The following is a 24,473-nucleotide window of genomic DNA, read 5'->3' on the forward strand; positions in this document are numbered from 1 at the left end:
CCTCATTCTGCCACTTCCATCCCCAGCAGGACCTGTGCGGTTTTCTGTGCTACTGCCCGACTCCCTAGGTTTTCTTTTAAATATTTGCATTTTACTTTATTAAATCAAACTACTCATAAAGTGTTGCTAATTAGTAAGCTGTCCTCCGCCCCTGCCCTACACACCCGGCCCCTCAGGCCCCGTGTCCTGTCTCCACCCCCCTCAGTCCCGCACTCACGCCTGCCCATATCCCTTCAGTCCCCGCACTCACGCCAGTATCCTGTCCCGCCCCCCTCCACGCCTGTATCCCCTCAGTCCCCGCACTCACGCCCCGCGTCCCTCAGTCCCCGCACTCACGCCCCGCGTCCCTCAGTCCCCGCACTCACGCCCCGCGTCCCTCAGTCCCCGCACTCACGCCCCGTGTCCCTCAGTCCCGCACTCACGCCCCGTGTCCCTCAGTCCCACACTCACGCCCCGTGTCCCTCAGTCCCGCACTCACGCCCGTATCCTCAGTCCCCGCACTCAGGCCCGTATCCCCTCTATCCCCTCAGTCCCGCACTCACGCCCCGTATCCCTCAGTCCCCGCACTCCCTCAGTCCCGCACTCAGGCCCGTATCCTCAGTCCCCGCACTCACGCCCCGTGTCCCTCAGTCCCCGCACTCAGGCCCGTGTCCCTCAGCCCCCGCACTCACGCCCCGTGTCCCTCAGCCCCCGCACTCACGCCCCGTGTCCCTCAGCCCCCGCACTCACGCCCCGTGTCCCTCAGTCCCCGCACTCACGCCCCGTGTCCCTCAGCCCCCGCACTCACGCCCCGTGTCCCTCAGCCCCCGCACTCACGCCCCGTGTCCCTCAGCCCCCGCACTCACGCCCCGTGTCCCTCAGTCCCCGCACTCACGCCCCGTGTCCCTCAGTCCCCGCACTCACGCCCGTATCCTCAGTGCCCGCACTCAGGCCCGTATCCGTCCCCGCACTCGCGCCGTATCCTCAGTCTCCGCCCCCTATCCCCTCAGATTTCCGCGTGCGCACCCGCCCCTCCACTGTGGCTCACTCACTGCGGGCTGTCACCTCGGGTCTCCCGGACGCGGAGCGGCAGGGAAGCCAAACCCCGGGCCGAGACGCTGCCGCCGTCCCCCTGAGCACACGTGGGCTCCGCCCACCCGACATCGCCAATCAAAATCCCGATGCGGGGCACAGGCCCCGCCCGCCCCCAAAAGCACCAATGACAGTGAGAGACGGTGGAGGCGGAAAGGACGTGGCCCCCCGCCAATGGGAGCCTGAGACGCGGCGCGCAGCCGGCACTAATCAGGGCCCTGGGGCGGGCGCACGTGCTCGAGCCGTCTCCGCCCACCCCACAAGGCGGGAGCCCCGGCCGCGGGTGTGAACAGCGCCACCTGCCGCCCCGGAGCCCCACGCCCCGAGCCGGGCTGAGAGGCGCCTCCCCTGACGCCTCGTTCCCGGGGCCTGCGGGGCCTGCGGGCGTGGCCTCCAGTCAAGATCAGGGTCCGTGTTCTTTTATAAAGCAGGTGTTAAGCGAGAAGCGCTAGTCTGGAGTCAGGCGGCAGCGCAGCGGGTTAAGCGCAAAGCGGCGTAAAGATGCCGGTTCGAGCTCGCGGCTCCCCACCTGCAGGGGAGTGTGGTAAAGCAGGTCTGCGGGTGTCTCTTCTGTCTTGTCTTCCCCTCCTCTCCATTTCTGTCCTATCCAATGACATCAATAACTACGATCAAACAAGGGCAGCGAAACGGAATAATAAAAAAAAGACTTTGTCCAGGATTGATCACGAAGCTTCTGGTGCCCTTGGCCTGTCTTCCCGACCCCAATTGTTGACAGATATTAATGGCCACTAGGGACAATGCTGCTGTGCCACACAGTGGTCGGTTTGAGCATCATTCCTGCTTTGGCACTAGGGATTGTAATTAAGGGCCTCCACCATACAAATTCTATCCTCTGCCCACTGAGCCACCTGGTAATCACACCCATCTGACAACACACGTTCAATCAAAGCTAAATGAACCCAAAATAACATCAAGCAACACTCTTCACAAGACATTAACTGCGAGTGAAAGTGTTAGCGATGGGCACTGGACCGGAAAAGGAGAACTGGGACAAAGTCAGAATTACAGACTATTCTGTGCTGGTTCCTATTCAGCTGCCTAATCTATCACTTTACCGTGCTGATTTTTAAAGGGCATGGCAGGTTCAAGTCCTGGCCCCTTTAGGGGCTTCTCCTCCACAAGACACCTCCCGCCAGCAAAGGCCACTGGGAGTGATGGAGGCACAGTGCCCCAGGGGTGACTGGTAACCAGAATCAGAATGTGGCTCACACCTGGAAATACAGCTTTTTGCCACTCGGTAGTCCCAGGCTGAAGCCCAGCCCAAAATACAGAGAAGGCTTACTCCACCTGAAAAGGTGAACTCGGACAAGTTTACCGCCCACAGCTGAGCCCCCTCTTCCCACCCTTGTCCTTGGGAAACGTAAGGTTGACCTGCCAGGGAAGCAAGGCACAGGACCTACCCTCCAGCCCCAGCACTTCATCACCAAAACACAGGGACACACAACTGGATAGCTACTGAGCCCTGAGCCCCGCCCCCAGCACCTCCCCAAGCTCCAGGCACTGAGCACACACACCGCCTCCTGCCTCCTCTCAGCAGTGCCACCGCACAGGTGGTCTGGCCCAGGCCCTTCTATGGAGTACCGGGGAAAGCCGCACAACACCCCGCCCCACAGATGACAGGAGCCCCACTGTTGTCTGTGGTTTATTGAAAACACGAGGGCACAGCAGAGGCTCACACGGCTCCACGCGGAGTCTTGAAGTTCATCCCCACTGTAGGCTGTGTGACCTGCAGGTTGGACAGGCTGCCGAAATCCTGGAACAAGGAGTCAAGGCGGTCAGTTCCTCTGCCCGAAACAACGTGCTGGGGGCCTCAGTCACAAAGGAGGTGTCCATGGGCTGGCACAGAGTGCACCCAGGGCCTGCCAAGCCCCCCCAGCCAGCAGGCACCCAATGCTGAGGGCACTGACCACTGCCCCCGGGACACGGGGTGGCCGGTCACCTCCTGAGACCAGCTCCTGGTGGGCGTGTGAGTGGCAGGAGAAAAGCAGGTCCACTCTCACCTGGACTTTAGGGCCCCAACACCCCCAATCCAAGTCCCCAAAGCGGAAACCAGAAAGCCTGACCCCAGCTGCGAGCGGCTGCCAATGTGCTCAGGGTTCCCCTGCCTTCTTCTTAAAAAAAGAACTTATTTACTCATTCATTCACTCGTGAGAGAGAGAGAAAGAGAAAGAAGCGGATGCCACTCTGGTACATGCGCTGCCGGGGATGGAACCCGGGTCCTCACGGCCGAGAATCCAGTGCCTCACCCGCCCCCCCCCCGCCTCTTCGTGTTGGGCCGGCGGTGCAGCTGGCCACGCACACGTGCTGCGACACGCAAGACCGCGGGTCACCTGACGCTTCCCTTCTACCCCGAGAACTCAAGCAAGAGCGCGCGGGAGGGAGGTGACAGCGCTCACGCAAACGCCGCGTGCTTCTCCTTCCCACCACGGCCCAGGCGGACGGCGCGGGGAGGCAGCAGCAAACCTGCTCTGACACGACGCCAGCACGGCCCGACACTCACCAGCAGCTTCAGCATCTCCTTTGTGTCGGGGTCGACTTCGATGATCTCCTGGTCCAGGGCTGAGACCTGGCGGCGGGGGCGGGACACGCGGCGTCAGCGTGCGGGGCTCCCCCGGGCCGGCCGCCCCGTCCCGTCCCTCCCCGCCCCTCCCGCCCACCTCGGGCACGTAGTTGTCCCTGCGCTCCCTCTCCTCCTCCTGCAGCTTGATGGAGATGCCGCGCACCGGGCCCCTCTGGATGCGCTTCATGAGGTGCGTGACGTAGCCCGCGATCTTGTTGCGGAGCTTCTTGCTGGGGATGATGGCGATCTCCTCGCACACGCGCTTGTTGGTGTGGAAGTCGTTGCCCAGGCGCGTGTAGTACTTCTCGATGATCACCCGCGCCGCCTTCTTCACGGTCTTCGTGCGGACGCGGCCCTGCGGGGACACGGCTCACTCACGGCCCGGGGCGACTCGGGGTCTCCGCGCCGGGCGGGGGCTGGGGGTCGCGGGCCGGGGCGAGGGTCTCCGGGGCCGAGCCAGGGCCGGGCAGGCGGGGAGGGGTCTGCGGCGGCGACGGGGGCCCCGACCCGGCAGAAGCCCTCGTCCCCCCGGCGGCGGGCGGCCCCGCGCGGGCGGGGGTCGCGGGGGGGCGGAGGATGGAGGGCGATGGCGGGGAGCGCGGCGGGCGAGCCCGACACCTACCATGTTGGCGGTCCCGGGGAAAGAGGAAACCGGAAGCACAATCGAGCCCTATAAGGCGCGGGCTAGAGCGCCGCTTCCGCCGCCGCCGGACCAGCCCCCTGACGCGGCGCGGCGCCCCCTGGCGGCGCGGGGCGGAAGTGGCGCGGCGGAAGTGACGGCGCCGGCCCCGCCCCGCAGGCCCGGGGCTCCGGGTGACCGACGCGCAGTGGCCGGGCGGCCGCCGCTCCAGGAGGAAGGCCCGCCGCCGGGGTCGTTCGAGGTCGCCAGCCCGTGCCGAGCCGCTGCCGACGGGCGGGGCGGGGCGGGGCGGGGCGGGGCGGGGCGACGTGGGCGGGGAGGCCCGGCAGCCGAGGGCGGGTGCTGCTCGGCTTGCGGGGCCCCGGGAGGAGCTGCAGGAGGAGCCGCGCCCCCCGCGCCCCCCGCGCCCCCCGCGCCCGCGCCCCCGCCGTGAAGCCGAGCCCGAGCCCCGCACCCAGCTCGGACGCAAAAGACCAGCCAGGGTTCTGCTGCAACGTGTTTATTATGTGCCAAAAAAACTACACCACAGCTTACTCCACACATCTGTAGGCGCAGTCTGCCTGCATGTGCTACAATGAGGTAGAGACTTCACACACAGCTTCACAAACCCACAGAGTAGCCGGGATATGCAACGATCAGCTCAGCGGGCGGGGGCTAGGACACTGGTTCTTTGGCACACAGCTTCCCAAAGGGGCAAGTCATTTTTTTTAAAAGAAAAAAAATAAAGAAAGGAAAGGGACGTCAAGTTTTCAAATTCCAGTAGCATCTCAGTCGACTGTAACTGCTGCTTCTCACAGGAAGAAAGAAGGAAGGGAGGGTACTTGTCCCCCTCTGGGAGGAAGGGCCCTGCAAGCCTCCACCTGCCCCACTGAAAAGCAGCCCTTTTTTGCTCAGTTACAAAAGAAAAAAGTCCTGTGACTCTGTGATTAAAAACGTCTCTCCACCCTCCCCGCATAAGTGCAACTGAAGAAGGTGCAGTAAACTGTCTAAAACTATGTACAGCAGCCCTCAGACTCCGTTACCCGGTCCAGTTTCCAACCCAATTTCTCTCTAGGTTGCACAGGCCTTGGCCTGCAACCACGAGCCAGTGACCAGCCATCCCCAGACACACATCTGCTAGAATGTTAAAAGCCGCCAGGAAAGGGAAAAAAAAAAAAATCTCGTTCCAAACGACTTAAAAACTGTTTTAAGGAGTGTAAAAAGGAACCAGTAAAAACCCTCGAGCGTAAAATATGAAATATGATTTTGGTTTAAATGAAGAGCAAAGTCTCCTTGTTGTTTACAGTAAAAAACACCAGCTGAACACTCAGTTTATACCGTTCAGGTGGGGGTTAAATAAATGGCAAGGCACTGTATGGCAACTGCTAGAACAAAACCATGAGGACGCGCCATCACCACCAGTATTGCGAGGAATGTAAAAAAGCGCTGGAATAAATCAATCTAGATGGAGGCGTTGTGTCAACACCTTCTGGACACGTGGTTCTTGTTTTGCTTTTCATCAGCAAAATGAGGAACTAAAAATCTGGGAAAACTAGAGTCGCTTGGGGGGGTGAGCCAGAGGGTCCTCGCCCCGGCCTGCCCCCTGAAAACAGAACCCGACAAAACTCATTGTGCAGTAATAGTGCAGAAACAAAGACAGACTCAGCGAGTGCAGAGATGACAAGAGTTCCCCTCCTCCTGGGGAGCCAGTTCCCTGGCCGCAGGGTGCAGGCTGCTGGCCTGGGCGGCTCCTCTAGCTGGCCTCGCGGCTCTTCTGGTTCCGCATCAGCGGGCTGTGGTGGCGCAGGCCCTCCATGCTGTGCCGCCAGTGCCAGCAGCTCCGGCAGAAGTACTTGAAGCACACCTGGGCGGGGAGGGGCCTGGGTCAGCAGGGCCGCCAGGTCCACTTTCTCTGGGTGCCTGCCCCACCCTGTGTGCAGATCCAAGGCTTCCCCCAGACATGCTGGCGCAAGCATGCCCCGGCCTGAACGCCTCCCCGCTACACCCAGTGGAGGGCCTCTCTGTGGCACTCAGGCCACAAGCCACTGAGGCTGAAGGTCACTGGAAAGTCAGTCACCTGGAGGCTGTGCCACGTGGAAGAGGCTGGCTCAGGCATGGCCACCTCCTGAACTTCCTGTGCCCCCACTCTGGAGCCTCAGTTCTGCCCCCTGCCCCCAGAGTCCCCACAGAGCAGAGCTTCCCCCAGCAACAATGGCCCTTCACGGGGAAACTGGAGCGAGATCCTGGGTGGGCCGGGCCTGCACAAGGCCCTGAAAGAAGGGGCATAGGCAGGGGACAGTAACCCAGGAGGCGCCAGGGTCAGAGGGCAGTGTCCAACCTCCTGGCCCACGGGCCGGCAAGGCAGCCAAGCAGGACCCTCCCCCCACGTACCCGACACCCCTCTCTCCCCTCCACGTGCTGCCTGCTCCCACTCTCAACGGAGGTGCTGAGAGTCAGGTTGCAGGCATCCCAGGAGACTCACCTGATCGCGACAGAAGAAGGGCCCAGGTTGGGAACTGCAGACGTGACACAGAGAGTCTTCCAGGTAGGGGTCAATCTGAACCTGTACAAGGCCGTCAGCGTGAGGAGGCTCCGGCCTGCTCCCAGCACCCCTGCAGAGGAGGCTGCAGGGCGGGAACGGGGCACCCACACAAGGGGCTGGTTCCAGTGCCTGCCCTCACGGTCAGCAGTGGACACTCACCTTCTTGGTGAACTTGGTGGTCTTGATCTCCACAAAGGCTGCACTCACTGCCTTCAGGTAACTGCGCTGGTTATTGAAGGTCACTCGGCCAGATCCTGGACAGACACGTGGACACACCTGCTTGCTCACAGTCCCACCACAAGGCCACACGGTCCCACCAGAAAGCCCTTCGTCTACTCAGCACCATCCGAGACCGCGAGGGCCGCCTCTGTTATTTTAAGTTCTCTAGTCACTACACCAGAGTGAAAGAAAATGCAGTGGAGTTCTGAACACGTGTGCGTGTGCGCGCGCACCGAGGCTTCACTGCATGTCCTGCTGCTTCTGGGCTGACTTTTCTACTCTCCCCAGAGGGAGAAACCACAGACCCCCCCCACCCTGTGCTGCCCGTGCTGCTGCTCCCATGGGGTGCCAGAGGTAGGCACAAGCTCTGTGAGCCACCTCCTGGCCGGTCAGTGCCATGTTGAATCCAGCCCAGTATGTCCCTTCAGTGTGTAGCAAGAGTCACGCCGTGAGCGCCCAGAGGCAGCTTTAATGGGGGGTGCTCTAACACGGTGTGGTCACAGGGTGACAAGGCTGCAGACTCCCTTCTGGGGGAGACTGACATATGCGGACTCAGGGGCGAATGGAAGCCATCACACACACAAAGACACCTGCCTTCTGGAGAAGGGAAAGATTTGTCAATCTGAAGAGAAACCAGAATATAAGACACCTGCCTCTGGAACTGGGCCCACTGGTTAGCCCCCACTGGCTGGGAAGCTGGGGGGAGCCCCATGGGGGCTGACAGCAGCCTCCTCCCAGAGTGTTGCCTAGAGAATCCTATTCTCAGGGTGGGGTGCACAGCTTGTGGGCATACCCTGCCCCTTCCCGACAGCCTGACCAGAAGCCAGTGCCACCGCCAGCCCCGCTGCCCAGGCCTCTGCCACACCAAGGCAGCTGACGACCTCTCACAGGACTGGCCAGGACCCAGGTGGGGGGGTGTGCCACCTCACGGAGGTGCAAGTCACCAGTCACCCAGCTTCCTCGGTCAGACCTGCTCTCTGGCACTGCAATGCCAAGGCTTTTCAAGAGCTGTGCAGGGTGGCGGGGTGGGGACGGACCAGGGCCTCCAAGCTTCCCCCTCATGCAGACAGATGCCACAGCATGGGGGCTTGAACCCAGGTCGCACATGTGACAGTGTAGGTGCCTAGCCTGCAAGAGCTCTGTATCCTAGAGGCAGGAGTGGATGGCCCAGCCTCAGGGAAACACTTTGCCTGACCCCCCCAGGACTGGCTGGTGCCCCCAGCTCCCACTCCTCTCCCTGGAGCCCACCCAGCCTCCAGCATGGCTCCCCAAGTAGGAGCTGGGTGCAGCGGGCCTCACCGATGGGGTACTTGTGCTTGTCCGTATCGATGCCGGCATAGACCACCCCTCCAAAGAGGTCATTGAGGATGGCGGCCAGGGCCTCAGCGTTGAGCATGCCGTGCAGGGCCCCCACAAACACTGTCCTGCTGGGGTCCAGCCGCTGAGAGGGGCTCCGCACAAAGTTGCTGTCAGCCAGGACCCAGGGGATCACCTGTACCTGCAAGCCAGCCAGGGGTCAGCCTGAGGGCCAGGGCAAGGTCTCTTACCACCTGGGGCACCGCTGAGTGACACCCAGGGGTGTAGAGACCCCATCCAGGAGAATGGACCGCAAGACCAGGGCCTCAATGTGAGGCCTGGAGCCCTGGGGACAGAACGCAGAAGCCAGGGCAAGGCACCTGGAGGACAAAGGGTGGGGAGGCCTCAGGTCATGGCTGACCAGCATAGGTGCTGGGGGGAGGGAGAAGCCACTCAGGGTCACAGCCACTCGGCACAGAGGAACATGAGGGGCCCCAGTGGGCACCTAGCCTGTGAGTTCCAAGCCCAGAGCAGCCCGGAAATTCTGGCAGACTCCCCGGGACAGCAGCGTGGCTGCAACTCTGTGGAAGACACACCTGTGAAGGCCTGTGAAAGCAGCACCTCCTAGCTGGGAATGTAGTTCTGGGGTGGAGCAGGGGACGTGCATGGTGTGTCTGTGTGTTGTGTGTATGTTCTGTGTACGGGTGTGTGTTGTGTATGGGTGTGGGTGCTTGTGTGTATGGGTGTGTGGGTGCATGTGTGTGTGTTGTGTATATGGGTGTGTGTGGGGAGGTGCGTGTGTTATGTGTATGGGTGTGTGTGTATAGGTGTATGGGGGTATGTATATGGGTGTTGTGTGTGTGTGTTGTGTGTGTATCCTGAGTCCAGTGGCAGCGCTGAGCACGTGAGAAAGAAAAGGCCTCAAGAAGAGGAGAGCTGAAGCAGAAACCAGCTGAGGCAAACGCCGGAGCTTAGTGGCAGCCCGGGCACAGGACCGACCACGTGGCAACTGAACTCAGGACCAGGGCCCGAGGGAGGCGCGATCTCCCCATGAGGAGGAAAGAACACCCTAGAGAAAGGCCCTGCTGGTGGAGGGACTCAGGCAGGAGTTGGGACTGCAGAGGGGACAGCCCTCAAGGTCAGCAGAAACAGGGTGGGCTGAGATGGGGAGTCTGAGTGCGGGCTGGGTCAGGACACAGCGAGGGCCACTCGCACGGCTGGCACTCGCACCTCCTTGCAGCGCATGCGGCGGCTGGACATCTTGAAGTAGTGCTCGCTCAGGCCGTCGGGGCTCAGCGGGTCGTGAGAGCAGGCCTGCAGCAGGGCCCGCACAGACTTCTCCAGCTCGAACACCAGGTACACGTACCCTGTTCCCAAGGAGGAAGGAGTCCTCGTGAGTACCCCATGGCGGCCAGCTGGGAGCTCCTTCCCAGGCAAGTGACCCGACTCCGGCCTGGTTGCCCTGGGAAGCAGGTGCCCAGAACCAATGGCCCCAGGCAGGTCTCCCTAGCACACCCTGTGGGCAGGGCCAGGAGGCCGCTCTGCAGGGCAGAGGTATGGCTTTAAAAGCCTAGTTAGCAGCCGGTGTGGTTCACCAGAACACTTTCTTAGAAGATGGGGCAGAGTGAAAATAGCACCTGCCCCTTCCTACAGGGAAGGGATCCCATTTCAGCAGTCAGATCTAGGTCCCCACTCCTCCAGCCCCCAGCGGGCCTCGGAATGAGGCCAGGCAGCCAGGCAGAGGGGAGCACACAGGAGGGTGGGGGCCAGCTCTCACCACAGTGTTTGGCCACTGACACTAACAGGAGACCAGGTGTGTGGGGTGGACAGTGCTCTGGGCTGGATGGCCTGTGTCCCCGGTGCCCCGTATCACCGGCATGCAGCCCTCAGTGTGGGAATGTACGGGAGGGAATGAAAAGCTCCTACCATGTTTGTATTACCTTTAGGCATATTACCTTTGGGAGGACACCGAGGGTGCTTGCCATCCTTACCAGGCCACTCCACGTTCAGAGAGCCGAAGACACGGAAGGTGTTAACCAAACCAGCTGCGGAGAGACCCGGTCAACGGCAGACACTGAGCCTGCCTGCTCCCAGATGACACAGGCAGGCCACCAGTGTCCCCAGGCCCCACTTCCCAAGCACCCACCTTCCGTGATGTCCCAGGGCACACCTCCCAGGAACACTTTGCATGAGTAAATGGGGTTCTTGTAGTTCCGCGGGGGCAGCTGGCCGCTCCAGGTACATGTGGCTTCATTCACAGCTTTGAGGAGATAGAGCCGGGGCTCAGAGAACCAACAAAGGCACAGCCCCTCTCTGTGGGGAGCCCGCAGGCCTGGAGGATGGGCTGCTCTCCCTGCCCCTCCCTGCACACGTGGCTGCCAGGCTGTTCACACAGCGGGCTACTGTGGTTACTGTTTAGCTGCTAGAGAAAGATCCTGACGACGTGAAAGCAAATGGTAATTCTGCCTACAGCAGCCCACCGGTCTCCTTGTCCCCAAGTTCTCAAGGGAGGAACGTTCTACTGTCCCCCCGCACCTCCACAAACTCTCCAATCACAGAAGTCAGGACCCTGCCAGCAAGAGCTAATACCAGCTGCCTAAGTAGACAGACGCCCCTGGCCCTCCATCCCAAGTGGGAGCACAGCCCATCAGTGCTCCCTGAGCAGGCTCCAGGGATCCTTGACGTTGGCACCAAGAGATGGATTCCCAGCACTACTCCCCCCAAGTTGGGGCGCAGCTCACTGGGACCCAGCGCTGTGGAGGAAGCCCTGGTACTGCCAGACTGGGCGCTGTCCTAGTCTGGCTGCCCAGCCAATGTCTGAGGGCTCCTCTGTCTAGTGGTCCTTAATCCTGTCTGCCTCTGTGCCTTTCCAGGTTGGAGACTGAGCCTGGTGGACCCCGGCAAGCCCCTGGTCACTGTGCACTCCTCGCAGCACCAGGCAGGCAGCCCAGGGGACAGGCCAGCATGTCCTTGGGCCAAGGACGTGGAAGGCCACAGGCCCAGTGTGCTGCTGCAGCAACCAGTCAGGCACCATCAGCATGTTTGTGAATAAAAGCAGAATGGTCCATGTGACAGCCTCATCACAGCGGCAGCTCCCAGGAAAGCAGGGAGCAGAGCAGGCCCTGCCACCCGAGCCTCTCAGCAAGCAGGAGGACTGCATGGAGGATGAGGTCAGGCACGGGGAGGCCAGGCTCTGAGGGCATGCACTTGTGGCTGGTGCCAGGGCACCAGATGATAGGAAGCAGGTGCGACATGGGCTTCAGACCACCCAGATGACAGCACCTCAGGGCTTCTGGCAAGGAGGCAGACACATGGCTATGTCCTTAGCTCAGAGACGGAGTTGGGTGCCCAGCCAGCCTCAGCCTCAGGGAGTCTCAGGGAGACTGCCCCAAAAGGGGATCCCCACATCCTTCAATTAGAAAAGGGAGGCAGACAAAATCCTGGGCACCGTGTCCAGCCTTCCTCTCGAAGGCAGTCAATCTTGGGGACCCCAGGAGAGGGAGTCCCACTGGGCACCTGGACAGCTGCCTCTTCGTCTCGACCTCAGAGGCCCCAGCCTGTCCACCAGCGCCCAAGACTGAGGAACAAAGCATGTGCTGCTCCCACACGTGACAGTCCAGCCATCACAAGAGCAGTTCCTCATTGCTGGGCCACCCCCAGGAGCCCCACACCACCCCACTCACCTGCGGCCTGCCGGTGCAGCCTGGCCTCTCTCTCTATGCTGAAGGGGTCTTTGGGCGTCTCCAGCAGGTCCCAGGATGGCCACACGGAAGCCCCTGGCCACCGCTTGGATGCACCGGTTGGGGAGGGGGTGACCGCAGCCAGGGCAGCTTGTTCTTGGTCCATTCGGGACCCGACCCCCATCTTTAAGGGATCTCTGTGACCACCCCCAGTCAGAGACAGGAAGGGCAGAGGAGGGGAGATGCGGAGGCTCGACTGGGGGAGGAAAAAGCAAGACAGGTTTTCAAAGAACAATTTTGTTATAAAGTTATCAGCACACTATGGAGATTAGGAAAACACCAGCTATCAAATGGCAAGTTTTCTTTTTGTTTTTTGTCATCATCATGAGAACTTGACTGCTCTAGGCTCTTTCAGATCAGACAGAAATGAGAGAGAGAGGGAGGGAGGGAGGCAGAGAGAGAATATTAGCGCTTCCTTCAGTGTAGTAGGGCTGAACTCAAACCTGTATCACACAAATGACAAAAGAGGCGCCTTCCCCGATGAGCTGTCTCGCTGAAGTTTACCTGCAGATGCTCTCTCTCTTTCATTCTCCCTTCTTCCTTTTCTAAACCAAAGCCCTGCTCAGTTCGGGCTTATGGCAGTGCTGGGGCTTGAACCTGGGACCTTGGAGTCTTAGGTATGAAAGTCATGCATAACCACTATAATATCCCACCCCTCCCCAATGCAGCTTTAAGATAAGTTATGCTTACACCATAATAATAGCATATTAACACCGCCAGTCAGTTTTCACTACCAGTCTTTTTTTTCTTTTCCCCTTTTTGTTGCCCTTGTTATTTATCGTTGCTGTTACCATTGTTGTTAGTAGTATTGTTGTTATTGTTGTTGGCTAGGACAGAGAGAAATAGAGGAGGGGAAGACAGAGAGGGGAAGAGGACAGACACCTGCAGACCTGTTCCATTGCCTGTGAAGCGACACCCCTGCAGGTAGGAAGCTGGGGGCTCGAACCGGGATCCTTAGGCCAGTCCTTGCACTGCACGCCATGTGCACTTAACCCGCTGCGCCACCGCCCGGTGCCCTTTACTACTATTCTTAAACAGCCTTAGGATCGTCTACTCAGAGGAAAAGCTGCCCTTCTCTGACCTATCCCACTATTGCCTGAGGTGTTTTCCAAACCTTCAGGATTATAAACAGCAACCTTACAGCACAGCCTCTTCACATTTCATGTTTCCTTCAGTCAAATTTCTAGGAGTGGCACTAACTCCGAGTGCTTTGAGGGCTCTGAGTTCTAACAGAAAAGCAGCACAAGCACACGTCTCACCACAATCGCCTGCCTTCAGTAGTAGGCAGCTAGTATCAAAGACACTAAAAAAGACTATTCAGCAGACCGCCTCTTACAGGTTCTGCCCACAGCCTCTTCTTCTTCTTTTTAAAGTTTTTATTTATTAATTTATTTATTCCCTTTTATTGCCCTCTTTTTTGTTGTTGTAGTTATTAATATTGTTGTCGTCATTGTTGGATAGGACAGAGAGAAATGGAGAGAGGAGGGGAAGATAGAGAGGGGGAGAGAAAGACAGACACCTGCAGACCTGCTTCATCACCACTTGTGAAGCGACTCCCCTGCAGGTGGGGAGCCAGGGTTCAAACTGGGATCCTTAACACCGATCCGTGCGCTTTGCGCCACCTGCACTTAACCCGCTGCGCTACAGCCTGACTCCTTCCACGGCCTCTTCTGTGAGCCCTTGGCCAGTGGTCGTGGGGTGGGTAAACTGAGAAAGCTCACTCAACGAAGTCCCCCAAGTACAATGTTGTGAGGTGAACTTGAGGACTGAGCCTCACACCCACAGCAACAGTGAACAGATCTGAGGCAGGTAAACAGCAGCCTGGGGCCTGCCCATGGATTCTTCAAGAAACAGTCCAAGCAGATACTGCAGTGCTGGGAAGCCACACCAGCTGATACTCTAGGCCAGCTGATGAGGTGGGCGTCTGGGAAGGTGAGCCTGTGACAGGAAGCAGGACTCCAGACTGCTGGGCAGAGGGGAACTAGGTGCAGACTGAGTGCCAACCCAGACGAGCACGCTCATGGCAGTGCTGGCCCAGGATGGGTGCTCACGGCTGTTCCCATGGGCTTTACACAACCGCTCATCTGCTCTGACCCGTGGTTGCTGCCCACAGAGTGCCCACCCAGTGGCAGGGCAGGGCAGGGCAGGGCAGGGCAGGGCAGGGCAGGGCAGCTCAGAGAGGCTCACTGACTGAGAAGTGAGCTCGGGTTCACAGAGGTCCTGGGTTCTGAGCAGGCTCAATAGCTGGGTTAAGTCAGAGTCCCAGCCTGTGAGTCTCACCGCTGTCACGGGACATGCCTGAGCCCGTATGTTGATGCTAAAGACGAGGTGGTGGCTGGGAGATGTTACCTGTAGCACACACTCCGCCAGGCTCAAGCCCCCCAGCACCACACCGGAGCACAAGGTGTGCACCAGGGGGAGCTCTGCCAACAACGATGCAGCGCTATGGCGTCTGGTTTATCCTTTCCCTCTGTCCCTCTCTCCCCGTCTGAATTCTGGTGAGACAACTCACTCAGACAGTGCGCTATTTTGCCATATGTGAGGCCAGGACTGAGAATGGCCCCCACTGCACTAAAGGAAACTCGAGGCCCTCTCTCCCCACCCCTGGAAAAAAAGAGAGCGCCACCAGGAGCAGTGGAATCAAGCAGGTGTGAGGCCCCAGTGGTAGGGGTGGAGCATAAAAGTAAACACTCAGGGCTGTAAGAAGTCTCAGTAGAGTGCATGCCTCGCACAGGTGAGACCCTGCACTAGACTCCCAAGCTGTGAATTTAAAAATAAAGCAGCTGCTAGAGAGACGGCTCAACTGATAGAGCGCTGGACTCAAAACGCCTCGGGCTCCTGGGCTGACCCAACACGGTACATACCAGAGTGGCACTCTGTCCTCTCTCTCTAACGCAATAAATAAAAGGCTAGGAGACCAGACAGTGGTGCACCTCGCTAAGTGCACATACCGTGTGTAAAGGGTCTGTGTTCGAACCCCCCACCTGCAGCAGTGAAGCAAGTACAGCGGGTGTTTCTCTGTTTTTCTCTCTGCTCAACCCTCTCCTCAAATCCTCTCTGTCCTCTCAAGTCAAAGGGGAGAAACGAAGTGGCGGATTCACAGAGCCAGCACTGAGGCCCAACAACTACCCTGGTGGCAAATAATAAAGACTAAAATACCCAGGGCTTGGACAGAGGGTCCTGGCAGCATCCCCTGACTGAGGTGTACAGGCCCCCGACAGTTCTGGACGCAGCAGGTCCAGTGTCCTGCCCTGCCCGGCACCCACAGGACAGCAGGCGCCCTCACTGGCCCCACCCCCAGGCACATACGATCAGGTCTGAGAGGTGGTCTGATCCTGAGCTGAAGCCACTGGTGTCAGAGTCAGAGGGGCTGCTGGAACGAGAGTCCAGGATGGGCCGGGTGTCCAAACGGGACCCTCTGACGGCAGGTGTCGGGAACTTGTCCACTACATCTGATCCAAGCGGGTCCAGAGGCAGGAAGCTCAAGGGGGACTTCCCCAAGGCACCACCCAGAGGGTTGTGGAGCATGCTCAGTACTGCAAGGAAGAAAAGGCTCCTGAGCCCACAGCCGGCCAGCAAGACACACCACGCACAGCTCACAGAGCCTGTTTACCTCGTCACCTCTTGTACCTTGAGTCTTTGCAGCCCAGTGAGCACAGGCCAGGTCATGCCACCCACTCATGTGGCCCCTGGAAAGCCCAGCAGGGTTCCCGGGCCCTCAAGCAGCCAGGAGGGGAGTGGTGACAATGGCTCCAATGTGTCCCCAGAGGTCGCCTTTTGTCTTCTTGGTCCTCCTGGGTGGGGCAGGGAGGGCTCCACCGACACAACTCAACACCACATGTTACCCCAGGGCTACTCGGGGCAGGAAGCCCTGCTGTGGGTAGGTGGTCACCCCTGTGGGCCGGGCTCTGCCCTCTCCTGGCAGCAGAGAAGGTGGCCAGGAATTACCACCAGTCACAATTCATGCCTGGGTTCTCCATACTCCTGTGTCATAGCTGGGTGTCATGCCTGCAACCCTCCTCTGCTCAATGCCCAGCCTGCCTACGGCAGAACAGCCGGCAGCCCACCCTGGCACCAAGGCACCCTGCTTGCTTCTGCTCAGACCAGTAGACAGGCCTCCACCCCCCTCCCCCAGGAGCACCTGCTCAGCACCTCCTACTGCCAGGCCCCAAGGGAGAAGCATCTCTATGTTCCAGGAAGCAGAAAGTGTCTTGTCCACAGGGAGTCCAGACTCAAAGGGCGTTTGTGTGGGTCACAGTCACAGTGATGGGGTGGGATCCAGACCTCTGCCCCAGAGAGGACTGTTCACAGCTGTGTCTGTACTTCTCATCAACACTGGGACCTCCCATCTTCCTGATCAAGGCCCTTCACGACAATCTAGACACATTCTGTACCAAGGCCAGCACCTCGGGACCCCATCACCCCCGTCTCCAGACTCTGTTGGCTGCGCCACTGCAGGAACTCATTCGAAATGCGTCTTGGGCCGCGGCCAGACCCACTGAGTCAGAAGCGGCATCCTAGTAAGCTCCCCAGGAGAGGTGCTCACCTGGAGGGGCCTGGGCGCACTATTTGGGCTCCTCACGGGTTCCCTTACCATAGCCCACGCCCTCTCCAAGGCGGCCACTCCCATCCCTCCACATGTAGCCTGCCTTTACAGCATGGCGACAGCTGGTAATCGGGGGAGAAAAGAAAGCAAGGCAGCATAAGGACCCCCCCCCCAAAGACACTCATCTCTGGAAATGAAGTGGGGGTCGCGGCAGAGAGGCCGACACAGGCAGCAGAGACTAACAACAACAACAACAACAGTGGGCCTGTGTCAGGCCTCCAGTTTGCAAGCGATGGCCCCAAGGAGTCAAACACAGTCCTTACTCCCAGCAAGCAGGCCAGAAGGGCCCAAGCCGGAGTGGGCAGAACCGGCAGGAGAGGAAGGAGTGGCGGCACTAGGACACTGCTCGGCCGAGCACTCTCGGAGTGGGCAGAGCACGGCGGTCCAGATGTGAGCGCAGGGAAGCAGGCCCGCGCCCAGGCTCAGAAAGGAGCAACGCGTATGGCCACAGAGAGAGCCAGGTGAAAGACAAGTGCTCTGGGTGGAGTTTCTATTTGATAACTTCTGAAATCCTCCCCCAGCTAGAAATATTTCCAAACCATGGGGAGGAAAACTAGTCAATTTCCACTTGGCTTTCTCTGGCTCTTTTGAGGCAGCTGATCCAGCCAGAAAAGGAGAGCCACGTGCAAGCCCGAGAAGTAGAATCCTGAGGACAGACCAGGTAGCTGCGGACCTCGGGGTCTCTGCCTATGCAAAGCCCCTGCGCCCCAGCACTGAGGCCCCAGCATGCCTGGCCTCACCACGCCTGGAGTGACTGCTTCCTTCATTTCACTTCAGAGGGAGAGGAAGGGATAAAGGGAGCCACTCCCAGCGTCCTGTCATAGTCCCCCCCCTCCGCCGCCCACCATGTGCAGGGCAAGACACAGCCACCCACCTGGCATTCTCTTCTTTTAAGCAGGCAAACATTTAGGGCCTCGGGACACCTGCATGGGGACTGGCAGGCACACATGTGCACAACACCACTCGGCGCCCAGGAAGCAGGGGCCATGTCTGCTGACCTGGGGACGGGGGTGTCCTCATCCAAGGACATAACTCCTTTAGATGCAACTCAATTGTGAGTGGAGAGCCTGTCTGTCCTCTGCCAGGTTCCTCACCAGACAGCTTAGGAAGACAGGAACAAGCCAGCCAGCTCTGTCACCCAGTCACCCTGCACAGGGACAGACCCACAGCTCAGGAGCAAGGTCACAGGCTGACCACCTGCTTCTGGCCCTAGTGGCCGAGTGTCCAGTGGGTCCCTTCTTCCTGAAATGACAAAGACAGCTGCAGAGGCGGGGACTCTCGGGGAGGGAGGCCAGGCTGACAGCCCAGCCTCCAAGGGCCAGCAGCCCCAATCAGCAGTGATATTTTTAGCCGACCGCTAACTTTCTCCACTCTCACCCTCATGGGCCAGCTCCTTTGGGCTCATAGCTGAGTCACTGTGAGCATTTTCTGAGCCTCCCCAGAGTATAGACTCCCAGGCCAAAGGGCAGCAGGGCCTGCTGGGATGCTGGCATGACCGGACCACAGGGCAGTGCCCCCAGGGGCACTGAACATGGACCCTTGCACCCCCCTGGTGAGATCCCAGCTGTAGAGGGCAGCTCCAGCTCAGGGGCAGGCAACAGACCACCCTTGCCTGGCCTCCCAGGCTCGTAGTCCCTGGCCACTACAGCCGGCATCCTTCTCACCTGGAAGGTGGCACTGCAAGGGACCCTCTCCAACCCTTTACTCCCCGGTGCTCAGTGTGAGGAGAGCTATGAGTTCACCCTGGACCACAGACCCCATCTGAGGCCTGAACAGACACCCTGTCTGAACTCTGAGCCAGCCAGAAGCCAAGTCCATGTGGGCAGCCTCAGGAAGGGTATGGGGAGCACAGTGGCAGCAGGACAGACTGCAGAGACCTCAGGGGCACGGCAAGGGGCCTATAAACCGGGCAGCTACTAGGACAGACCCCAGGGATAGGAGTGCGAGGGAAGGTGTGGGCTGTCCCCTGGCACTGCATGGGAGCATCTGCTCTGCCCACTGGCGTCTGTAGGCTTTCATACGGGTCTGTGTTGCCCCCAGAGGGCTCCCGGGCACCCTGCTTCCTGCTGAGTAATGCTGTCTGCCAGAATGTAGGGGCAAGGGCAGACCTGTGCAGGGTACTGAGCTGAGGCAGTGGTACAGGGGATCACAGCTGCCTGCCCTGACTCTGGCCCTAAGCCCTCGGAGCAAGCAAGCACAGGGCTTCCTGCCCAAACGCCCATCCAGCTCCTAGCATGTGTGGGCCCTGATGGCCAGTGTCCGTCCTGAAGACAGAAGGGCCTGCCCACTGCGGACAAGACACCCTGGGGACGGGCAGCCCTGGACAGTCACGAGGCCTCACGTCCTTCTCTCCCTGGAAGTCGGTGGTCCTTCTCAGCAAAAGGCTGGGCTCCTAGAGGGGACACCGCGCCATGTGCCACAGCCCAGCCACGAGCTGTGCAGGCCGGGCTCCCACAACCCAGGTCCTCCTGCACTTCAGTGAAGAACCGCACTCCGACCCTCCTCCAGGGTCTTGAACACGAGAGAGCCAGGCAAGACCCCACAGACCAGAGAGAGGCTCACACCAGAGCCAGGAGGTCTGAGAGCCGCACCTCCTCCCAGCCCTCAGATGGAAGGGGCGCAGACTCCGGAGTGTGGGTGCATGTTCTGCAGTGCCACCCAGGGTGCCAGTTCTGGCACTGCAGCTGGCTGGTGGGAGGGCCACGTCCCACAGAGGGTGGAGGAAGCGGGGAGGGTGCTTTCTAAGAAGGCCCAGGTTCAGAGAGACCGTCAGCACATAGCTCCAAAGTCCAAGTACACTTGGGTTCGGGGGCTATGTCCCCGAAGGAGACCTCAGCAGCCTGCCCTCATGCAGCTGAGTGCCCAGGACTCAAGGCCACAAACTGCAGCCTTCCCCCAACCCTGGGGCACAAGGCCACTGCAGGCCTGCCAGGAGGGCAGGGAGTGGGCACGGCCTGCCCTGCTTCACAGCTGCTGGCACAGGCCCTGCAGAGCCCGGAATGGGTGGGACCCCACCACTCCCTAGTCAAGCCCACCTGCACCCCTGTTCCTGGGGAGCCCACCACAGCCCTGCGAGTTCCAGAAGGGTGAGCCAGGGTCTCTCGGGTCTGCCTCCTGCACAGTGTGTGTGTGGGGGGCCTGCCCACCGGGCCCAGGGCTGGAAGGGGCGCCCTGCCTGGGCAGCAGGGTGGGGCCACCTGGCAGGAGAGCCTGAGCATGGCGACCCAGCTTCGGAGCAACGCTGCCTTTAGGAGGCTGTGACTGGGTAGATCCACTCCCATTCCCCATCCCAAACAACGGCCCCGCAAAGCTTTCTAAGGAGGGCGGAGGCCAGGACAGCAGGCCGGCATCTTCCTGCCCTACTGCGGGGGTGGGGGCAGTGACCCCACTGTCCGCACCACAGGCTTCCCACTCTCCCAGGAGTATCTGCAGCCACAACCATCCATTCACACGAGCAGAAGCTTCTGCTCTGAGGATGCCCGCAACAGTGCTCAAGTTCAGTCTCCCTCAGCAGTCCAGGGCATGAGCAGAGGCAGAGGGGCAGCAGTTGGGGGCTGCCCCCCAGCCTGCTCCCAGGACCCCGGCCAGAGAGCGAGAGGTGTTCAGAATTGCCTGGACACCCGGACACAGCACAAGGGCAGAGGCAGCTCCACAGAGAGCCCTGCCACCCTTTCCCTGGGTACCCAGGATGTGTGACCTGTCCACTCTCTTGGGGGTACCCAGGGTGTCTGCCTTCCAGCCGGGGGGCACCTCAGCTCCAGAAGGCGGCCCCTCAGATGCTTCACAGCCAAGCTCCAGGGCCACCCTGCACCCCGGAGGTGGAGGTGGAAAGCCAGTCATCAGCCCGCAGGTCCCCTCCCCCGCCTAAAGTGTTTTGCTTCATCATCTCCAAGCAGGGCCTGGGGCTTGGGGCTGGCCAGATGGTCCCCACGGAAGGCTGTCCCAGAGGACCCTCGCCAGCTGCCCAGATGCAGGCCGAGGGGGAGAGCCATCCACCCGCCAGCTCCCGCGGCACAGCTCCACGCTGGGGACGGGGACGCAGAGGGAAAACAACTGTTGCTGGGGCGCCCCCACAGCCCACGCCCTGGGCCCTCCACACTCACCGGAGTGTGCGCTGCTCGGGCCGGGGGAGTCCGAGTCCTGGGTGCTCCAGGGCTGGTCCCAGCCCGTGAGGCTGAGCGACTGCAGGCCAAGGCACAAGTCGTTTGCATCTGGGAGGCCACGGGAAGCGTCTTGCGCAGAGGTGGGGAAGAGCATCCTGCCGGTGGTCTCCTCTGAGTCGGGGAAGTCTGTGTGGAAGGACAGCAGGGACCTAGGGAGTTAGGCGCTCTTCACCCTAACAGCTCGCCCCGTCGCTGCTGCCTCTGCACTTCTGGGGGCGCCCGAGGAGCAGCTGCCATACAGCCCCCTCCCCAGCACCGGCCTATCCCGTCTGCATCACAGAAGGACCAGCATGTGACCAGCTCCTGATGCTTCCCGCTGCCAGTGACATCAGCGGCCGAGCCCAGCAGCAGCGAGCGAGCGGCATCGTCTCGCGGAACGGCCGGGGGAGGAGCAGCGGAGGGCGGCAGGGAGGGGACTCGCCTGGCCTCGCCACCGGGAGGAGCAGAACAGCGTCCTGCGCCAGGGCGGTGCAGCGGGGAGCTGAGCTGGGTGAGGCCGACCGCTTTGCCCCGCTCCGCAGTGGGGACCAGGTAGCCTCAGCCCCCCGCCCAGGCGTGGGCCTCTGCTCCTCTGGCTAGAGTCTGCTACCAGAGCCAGTGTGCCCTGCCTGCTGCGCCCTGCCCTTGCCCAGCCCCGCCCCAAGCCACACCCCACTCTGCGCTGGCATCCCGCTGCCCCAGCCCCACCCTGTGCAGTACCCTAACACCTCAGGCAGTGACCCCAGAGCAGAGTCACCTTCCCAGCCCTGGATGCCAAGGACAGGGCAGGATGGACCACCACCCCATGGATGCTCCTTCCGGGTTGGCACTGGGAATCTGCCCCTCACCTCCCTGACTGCCCAGCTCAGGGGGAATTTGCCTACCTATGCCTTTGCCCTCCCCACGCTCACTGCCAGGAGCTCTGAGCACTAAGGCATGTGCCCCTGGCCCCAGACTGTTTCTGGGGCCGCCTGCTCTGCCTGAAGTTCCCCGGCAGTCAGCCTGTCATCACAGCGCGCTCTTTCGAGTTCCTGTGTCCAGTAACCCATGCCCTCGGAGGGGAGCAGGCTGACCCTGGGCCCTGCAGGGTGCCTATGGCAGGGTGTGCCCGGGCAGGGCAGGGTTGGGCAGGGCTGGCTGGCAAGCAGAGGCCCAGAGCACCGCTGCTGTGTCATCCCCCACGCAGGCCTGGTCCCACAACTGGCTGCCCCACACTCTCCCAAGCTAAGGACTCACCACAAAATAATTCCTACAGGGGTGGGGGGTGCTATTATCTAGTAGAGCAGAGCAAACATGTTACCATGTGTAAGGACCCAGGTTCAAGCCCCAGGTCCCCACCTTGGGGGGGGGAAGCCCCACCAAAGGAGAAGCAGTGCTGCAGATGTCCTCTTTCTCTCCTCCCTCTCAATTTCTATCAATACGTAAAAAGGAAAAAGGCCACCAGGAGAAGCGGGGAAGCTGGTGGCAGCAGCAGTGGTGGTGGTGATGAGTATGCATCAATTCAGAGACAAAACCCACACAGGAGGAGGCAGCAGCCACCCACGTCCCCAGAGCGGGCTCCCCACCAGGTGCCAGGGCCCCAGGCCCCACAGCAGTCACAGCTGCTGCACAGGGACAGCCTGGAGGGATGAGCCCCTCACTCAGCATGGCCCCAGGTCCCCGCAGACCCCCAGGAGCAGACCCTAGGCCGAGGACCCAGCTGTGATTAGAGCCAGGCCATGCCCCCTGCCCAGAAGCTTCTCGGCACGTGACTGCGCACCTCAAGCAGGTGTCCTGTGGGGTGGGCACAGAGCACAGCACAGTGGGGTCTGACCTGGGGGTGAGCACACTGAGCACCCCAGAGCAGGCCACTCTGAGCGGAGGTGGGGGGGAGGATGCGGGGCGGGGCCTCTTACTGCCTGCAGCCCCACGTGTCCAGTTACTCACGAGTTTCCTTCTGCAGCAGAAGAGCACAGGTCTTGTGTGTTCAATTCCCAGAACCAACGGGCCAGGCTGGTGCTCTGGCTCTTGATCTGCTCTGATAAATCCTGTTTTTGCCACCAGACTCATTGCTGGGTCTGCATGATTCCCAGCGGACCCCCATTTTTAAATATACGCGAGAGAGAGAGACGGAGAAAGAGGGAATCAAAGCACCACCCACGAAGCTTTTCCTGGTCATGGGGCTCGAACCTGGGCCCTTGAGGGAGGTAACGGGTGCACTCTGCCAGGTGAGCTATCTCCTGGCCCCCATGAGTCTTTTTTTTCTTTGGAGCTCCTTCTGCAGGCCTAGGGGGTTACCGCGCAGTCCTGGGCGGGCACAGAGCAGAGCTGCTACTGCGAGCAGAGTCCAGCTCAGCCCCGCAGGCTCACACCTCATGCCGGGATGGAACTTGGCCTTCCTGCCGGAGGCTCTCTTCCTCACTCCCTGCCAGTGCAGCACTCAGAGCACAGGGTCTCTGCTAACAGCACGAGACAGCAGGGCTCCTCTCACCGGCCTCTACTCAAGCGCTCTCCTACAAGTTTTCTAAACGAATCAAAACCAGCACAAGTTAGTTTCTTTCTTTTCCTTCCTTCCTTTCTGCCAGGTGCATGCTCCGGACTGCTCAGGAACACAGAGCCTCAGCACCATAAGCTCTGGCTTAAGGTGGTATAGGGGACTGAACCTGGGATCTGGGAGACTCAGGCACGAAAGTCTGTTTGCATAACCATTATGCTCTCTCCCCAGGCCCCAGCACAAGGTTCCTAAGTTTCTTAGTTTGGTTCAAAGCTGTGAAGTTACTTGCCTTTGAAATCTCTTTATAGTCAATCTCCCAGACTTCTTAGCAGCCAGTTAAGTCAGGGAGCCACAGTGTGAACTAGAGCACCTCCCAGCAGAGCACTCCCAGCCTGTGGAGTGGAGCGGACACATGCCAGGGTCCAGTGGGCACAGCCGCCACTCCAACCCCGCCCCCTTCCTCAGCCCAGAAGATGCCAGGCTCCAGCACTCAATGCCCAGCAGGGTGCCACTCAGTGTCCTCTGCACTCCCCGCAGAACCGGACCCGCTGCGGCACCATCATAGCAGGCTGCAAGGCAGAGGCGGCAGAGGCTGGGGCTGGCCAGGCTTCAGTGCTGGCAGTGAACGTAGTAGGTAGTTTGCTCTGTGTGCTTAGGAGGAGACTGCACTGGGCCTCACCACCCACAGACCCAGGGCCTCATATGGGAAGGTGCGGGTTTTACACGCTCAGCTCTGCTGGCCCTTCTGTGATTGTGTGTGTGTGTGTGTGTGTTAAGATTTTATTTATTTTATGCTATTTTAACCAGAGTATTGCTCAGTGCTGACACAGCCTTGGGCAAGTCTTTTTTTTTTTTTTTTTTTTTCCATAACCACCGTTCGACCTCCTCAACCCTGTGACTGTTTCTAAAATACAGTTTCCTCCCCTAAATCAAGAAGGCCAACTGTTCTGAAAATCCACTTGGCAGTGTAAGGAGAAACAACATATGAGGCAGCCAAGGCTGCATGCCTCCCCCTCCCCTTCCCTCCCCTCCCATGCCATGCAGCCAGGGTCTCGGAGAGGTCCACGGGAGGGGCATCTTCTGGCCTGGCAACTTCCATGTCTGACCAGTTCTCACTGCTGACTGCCAGTTAAGTAGGAAATGTGCTTTGCTGCTCACTCTCCCTCTCTGCTAGAAGGGAGGAA

The 24,473-nt window shown here is 60.1% G+C and overlaps 2 protein-coding genes across 4 annotated transcripts in view; both read right to left on the minus strand.

Moving 5' to 3' along the window:
* Positions 1-2,721: 2,721 nt before the first annotated feature.
* RPS17 (ribosomal protein S17) lies at positions 2,722-4,431 on the minus strand. Its single transcript, XM_060179492.1, has 4 exons — positions 4,275-4,431; positions 3,750-4,007; positions 3,593-3,658; positions 2,722-2,845 (listed from the first exon to the last, which is right to left on the minus strand). The coding sequence occupies exons 1-4, from the start codon at positions 4,275-4,277 to the stop codon at positions 2,765-2,767; spliced, it is 408 nt and encodes a 135-aa protein (XP_060035475.1). The 5' UTR covers positions 4,278-4,431; the 3' UTR covers positions 2,722-2,764.
* A 344-nt stretch (positions 4,432-4,775) lies between these two features.
* CPEB1 (cytoplasmic polyadenylation element binding protein 1) overlaps positions 4,776-24,473 on the minus strand; it is a 48,118-nt gene continuing 28,420 nt past the window's right edge. For 2 of the 3 annotated variants that reach the window (XM_060179493.1, XM_060179494.1), the window contains 10 exons: positions 20,778-20,963; positions 15,378-15,604; positions 12,012-12,264; positions 10,475-10,588; positions 10,284-10,373; positions 9,559-9,695; positions 8,332-8,530; positions 6,973-7,067; positions 6,754-6,834; positions 4,776-6,135 (listed from right to left, as the gene is read on the minus strand). In XM_060179493.1, coding sequence (XP_060035476.1) covers positions 6,025-6,135; positions 6,754-6,834; positions 6,973-7,067; positions 8,332-8,530; positions 9,559-9,695; positions 10,284-10,373; positions 10,475-10,588; positions 12,012-12,264; positions 15,378-15,604; positions 20,778-20,963 — 1,493 coding nt within the window. In that variant the 3' untranslated portion in view covers positions 4,776-6,024. Of the gene's footprint in view, positions 6,136-6,753; positions 6,835-6,972; positions 7,068-8,331; positions 8,531-9,558; positions 9,696-10,283; positions 10,374-10,474; positions 10,589-12,011; positions 12,265-15,377; positions 15,605-17,548; positions 17,920-20,777; positions 20,964-24,473 lie in introns of those variants that run through there. The other variant, XM_060179495.1, reaches the window with a different exon arrangement.

Source organism: Erinaceus europaeus, chromosome 20, assembly GCF_950295315.1.
Source record: "Erinaceus europaeus chromosome 20, mEriEur2.1, whole genome shotgun sequence".
Classification (NCBI taxonomy): domain Eukaryota; kingdom Metazoa; phylum Chordata; class Mammalia; order Eulipotyphla; family Erinaceidae; genus Erinaceus; species Erinaceus europaeus.

Excerpts from the sequence above, each read along its gene's own strand:
- RPS17 (XM_060179492.1), bottom strand. Across the intron at positions 3,659-3,749 it reads GGGACAACTACGTGCCCGAG|GTCTCAGCCCTGGACCAGGA; the intron begins GTGGGCGGGAGG and ends CCCCGCCGCCAG. Across the intron at positions 2,846-3,592 it reads AGGAGATGCTGAAGCTGCTG|GATTTCGGCAGCCTGTCCAA; the intron begins GTGAGTGTCGGG and ends TCCTTGTTCCAG.